This window comes from Pteropus vampyrus, unplaced genomic scaffold (assembly GCF_000151845.1).
Source record: "Pteropus vampyrus isolate Shadow unplaced genomic scaffold, Pvam_2.0 Scaffold471, whole genome shotgun sequence".
NCBI classification, from domain to species: Eukaryota; Metazoa; Chordata; class Mammalia; order Chiroptera; family Pteropodidae; genus Pteropus; species Pteropus vampyrus.
This window is the reverse complement of record NW_011889252.1, coordinates 574,619-579,606: the sequence shown is the minus strand read 5'-3', so window position 1 is coordinate 579,606 and position 4,988 is coordinate 574,619. Positions and strand designations below refer to the sequence as shown.

The window sequence follows — 4,988 nt, the reverse complement described above, 5'->3', positions numbered from 1 at the left end:
CCTCATCCTTTTATTCATTTCTTTCCCATCTGCACACACAAAGAGCAGTAGTGAAATAAATGGTTTGAACTTTCTTTACTACTCACCTTTGACAATTTTTATTTATCATAATTGAATAAAACAGGATACTTAACTCAGTACAATTATAGGCATGAGACTTGAGACTAACAAAGTGAAACCACAGCTAAAATGTCTAAGAAAAGACTAGAATGTAGTTGTGATGAGACCTCAAAGGGAGGAGATTAGAGCTTCCAGGAACATGAAGATCAGTCTTAGGCATCTCACATATGTTGGGTTATAGAATATATTTCCACAAGTGGAGTTAAGGAGACTTTTTTCTACCTCCAGTTTTTTTAATACCTTAGGAATTCTGTCCTTTTAGCACCACACGTGTACAGTCCACCCCTCTGCACATGGGAATGCTCATTCCTTTGTATCAGGAATTGTCTCATTCGGGAATTCCACAGAAGGAAAGTAATATGAAGATTTTTATCGCCTGAGTGTCTCCCAGCCCTGTGACCCTCCATCTGTATCTGTGATGTTGGGGGCTGAAAGGAGAAAAAGATTTTATTGTATAAACATATACAGTGTTGACAAGGAAGTGAAGAAATAGGAACCCTTGTATATTGCCGGTGAGAAAGTAAGATGGAGCAACCACTTTGGAAAACAGTTTGGCAGTTTCTGAAAAAATTAATCATAGAGTTACCACGGTCCAGCAATTTCACTTAGGCTAAGTTAAAGAAGCCAGTCACAAAACACCAGATATCGTGTGATTTCATTTATATGAAATGTCCAGAATAGGCAAATCTATAGAAATAGAAAGCAGATTAGTGGTTGCCTAAGACTAAGGAAAGATAGACTAGAGAGTGACAGCTAAAGGATGTGGGCTTTCTTTGGAGGTAATGAAAATACAGCAAAATTGATTGTGGCAGTGGATGTACAATTCTGTACTAAAAACTGTCAATTTGTACACTTTAAATAGCTGAATTGTATGGTATATCTCAATAAAACTGCTTTTTTCAAAAAGCCATTTCTAGCAGGGGAGTAAAGTGAAAGACACAGGAAGCTGATGATAGGCCAACCACAGGTGGGAGGAGCAGCCCAGGATGGCAGTACTTCCGATGTTGCTTGTCTACCTTTAGGCACTATAGGCAGCTGCCGCCTCTCTTTCAGGCCTTCGAGGACATCTACGTTGAGCAGAGAAAGACCATTCGTACCATCCTGGAATACGCTGACAAAGTCTTCACCTATATCTTCATCCTGGAGATGTTGCTCAAGTGGACAGCCTATGGCTTCGTCAAGTTCTTCACCAATGCCTGGTGCTGGCTGGACTTCCTCATTGTGGCTGTACGTGTCCTGCTTTCTACTTCCCACCCTCTCTAGCAGAAAAACAAAAACAGGGATTTTTCTTCTTCTAATGGCTGGAATGTAAGACAAGATTTAGATGTAGGTCTGGGTAAAGTTCCTTTCAGAGCAGTCAGAGCTTAACTTTGGGAAAGGGGCTCTGAAATCCTTGCATTTGCTCCAGGGAGTAACCAACCAGGTCTTTACCATGGTGGTTTGGCTTACAAGATGCAGAGATAAGGAATAGGAAGTCGACTCATTGGTGTCAAAGCCCCTTGTTAATCAGGCTGGGAACAGGAAGGTTCTTGTCCCAACCAGCGGGATATCTTCCTTTCTGCTGCCGTGAGAGGAGTGAGAGAATTAAGTGGGTGCTGCTGGGATTCAGGTGGTGGGGGGATCTAGTAGACTCTCCTGCTGACTGTTCCCATGGACGTGTCCATCCAACCCAAAATCAGTCTTCGTATTAGACTGATCTGAACAAGTCAGTCTATCAGGGAGAAGGGGAGCTCACACCAATATAAAGCCTCCTCTTCCTACACATTGCCATTTCCACAGTGATGATCAAACTTAAGAAAGTTCTTTCTTCCCTCAGGTTCCAAGATCATCTCCAAGGCTTGGTGGCCATTACATACTGTCTTATTTTTCAGGGTGGAAGCTGCATCATCTAACTTTCTTACCCCACCAGCATTTGTTCCTTGTTGGCTTTTCTAACCGTGACGATTGTCTCTTATTTCGTGTAATAACTAAAACTTTTTTCTTCCAGCCAAATCAGCATTTGAGTAAAAGAGTGAATGGGAATTGCAGAACCAGGGCCTATGGAGAATTCAGTTCCTGCTGAGGGTTGAGACGTGCCAGGAAAGTAGAGTGTTTGAAGGCTGGGTTGATGCGTTTCGAGTATAGGTTTTGTTGGCTGTACGGTAAACTGCCTATAGCATGCTTCTAGGATCTAGAATAGAGCACCACAGAAATCTCTTCCTCGGACAACAGGAGCCCAGCACTTGGCAGCAGCAATGATCTGCTCTGTGTAAATGCTTTCCTTCCCCAACATGGGTATCTACAATTTCCACAGTTAATAACTCATTTTAAGAGCTGTCACTATGCTTCCATCTGCATTCTCCATTTCAAAAAGCAAAATGTTTAGAAGTGCCTAAATGAGGTGAGGAGATTACCCTTTGCCCTTACAGTGAACCAAATGGGTACTGCCCCAGGGAGCGCCAGTCTGAGACCCTCCTAGCGAGGTTTCAGCACTCCCTTCAGCAACTGTTGATAGCACCTTGTGGCAGAAGGGCCTCTACCTCCCACAGATGGAAATATGAGCTCTCAGAATTAAGGCATGGGCTTAGGATAGGGCCCGGAGAACTAAAGTGATGCCCGGCCAGCTCTCTTTCTAGAGAACAGGGAAGTGTCATAGAGTCTTCATTTCACTCTAATTCTTCAGGACCACTTAGAGTCAGGTAGGAAACCTATGGGAGTCCTAAAAGCCCTTCATCTTCTGGACCCACCAAGAACTCAGACAGATACATCCACTGCCACATTCCCAACAGCCCTAGGGAAGCTGATTTGGAACGAATCTCCCCAACCATGAAGTTTGCCTCCACTGTCCACCCTAACCTGAACCACTTTCTTCCTCTTCTCTCTGGGTTGAGTAATCCTAGGATTCAGGGATATTGATCAGGTATCCCACATCCCTTTGATACACAATAAGCTGCAAAAAACATTAATAGTGCTGCACATCACCATCTAGTTAGCAAACGTTTTTATCAGTTTTTGTACTACGTGGCAGGGAAATAAAAAGCATGAGACAAGCATGTAGCCAACTAACAGCAACACATAATCCCTCCAGCTTTTAGGAGTTGCTGGATTCTTACATTGCTATGGGGCCTGATAATGGCTCCTGAGAATGCCTCTGTACCTGTTATTAGTAAACAAATATAAATCAAATACCATTCTCTGTATAGAATTGTCCCAGAAGGCATAAGGAGTCTGTCACAGGGGAGAGACAGGTGTGCTTCAGCCCCTGGGAAGCTTACACTAGCTTGCGGGGCCACGGGCCTGATTCCAGGCTGGCGGCAATCCAGCATTCTGGGAACAAGGCTCTCCCAGGGCGCTCCCTTCTATCGACTTCTCTTGGACAGAATACTGCATTTGGTCTTCACATATCGAGTGTTTATTGACCACCCACAACATGCAAAGCCTCCTGCCAGGTATTGGGGAGATAGAGAGTAAACAGCATGGGCACATCTAAGGGCCAAAAAGATGAGACACACACAAATATCCATGGTGGATGCAGAGTGTGCAGGGAGGGCCCCGTTCCAAACCATGGCTGCACTGGTTGCCACTTTTGAGTTGCGGATGGAAAATAAGGCTTAGAGTGACACTTGGACAGCTGAAACTATTAGAGTTTTTGCTGTCATTTTGGGTAAAATGTCTAGTGCCCTTGGCAGTTTAGAACATCTGCAGCGTAAATTTTAGGTTCTAATTTAACACCATCTCTGAGAGACTCTTCTTCCTACCATTTCATCCATCAGTGACTAATGTCAGAATCTGTTATTCATCACTGGGTTTGTTTCCCTAATGAATTTTCATTCTTCCTTATTGCCCCTTAAAGCTGCTGAGAGTACTTTTTAGAATCATGAGATAATCCAGACAATTTCTAGGGTTAATTCTCTATTTTTAAGCCATGTGAGTTCCCAAACAGAGACAACATTTTATTTTGCTCAGGTTCTTGCTTGCACTGGAAGTCTTGTCCTGTAAAAGAATTTTGTGATCTTTTCCCCAGGGAAATTTGCCCCATCATATCCAGAGGTTAGCCAGCATATTGCTTCCAGAGTGGGAACTTTCAGAGACCACTCACCTCGTCCTGAGTTTAGACTACTAAAAACATTCTGTTTGAAAGTGTTCTCATCATTTTGGAACAGTCACGCAATGTCTTCCCCTTTTTTCCCATGCCTACAGCCATAGATACCCTGCATTTTGACTTCTCAACCCTTTTTCTTTTTCAGGTTTGATTCTTTCCTAAAAGTATACTTTCAGCAATGTTCTGATTATCTCCAGTGTGAGTTTAACATGGAAGGTCAGAGGACTATATGAAAGACCTCAACTACTAAGGAGTAACCCAGATAGGATCCTTATTGATCTTGTCTCAGGAGTTCTTGGCCAGATTGATCAGTCAAGCGCAGATTTTTTCAACAACATTTAGAGCCAACCTCTTGGCATCTATACCTCCTCCCCCTCTTCCCCACTTTAGACCTATTTATTATCAAATAAATTACTCTTACTACCCTCCCCCAAAGAGCTGAGGGCCTTCTTGCTTATAAGGGGCCTATAGCTACCCCAAACTTAGTTCTTTGCAGCCTTTACCTGGCATAATTTCACAGGAGAAAGCTGATCAGGGATATTTCGAACTCGAGTACTTAGTTACAATGTGATAGCTTACCTTCAGATGTACCTATCAATGTCTCACTAAGAATCTGGCAATTTTAGATTATTTGTGTTTAAGAATTGGCTGTATTTGGCAGTGGTAGGCAAAAGATATCTCAATATGGATTCTTATTGATAACGATGGATGAAAGGAAAATGATTGATTGGTGCTTCTGTGTCTTGATAAGGCTTTGAGGCCCTTGTTTTAGGCAGAAATTGAACTC

The 4,988-nt window shown here is 42.9% G+C and overlaps 1 protein-coding gene across 1 annotated transcript in view; it reads left to right on the top strand.

Annotated features, from left to right (window-relative positions):
* The window catches only part of SCN8A (sodium voltage-gated channel alpha subunit 8), a 180,167-nt gene that overhangs the window by 151,706 nt on the left and 23,473 nt on the right, over window positions 1-4,988 (top strand). Inside the window, exon 20 of the mRNA XM_023524541.1 lies at window positions 1,077-1,347. Coding sequence (XP_023380309.1) covers window positions 1,077-1,347 — 271 coding nt within the window. The remainder of the gene's footprint in view (window positions 1-1,076; window positions 1,348-4,988) is intronic.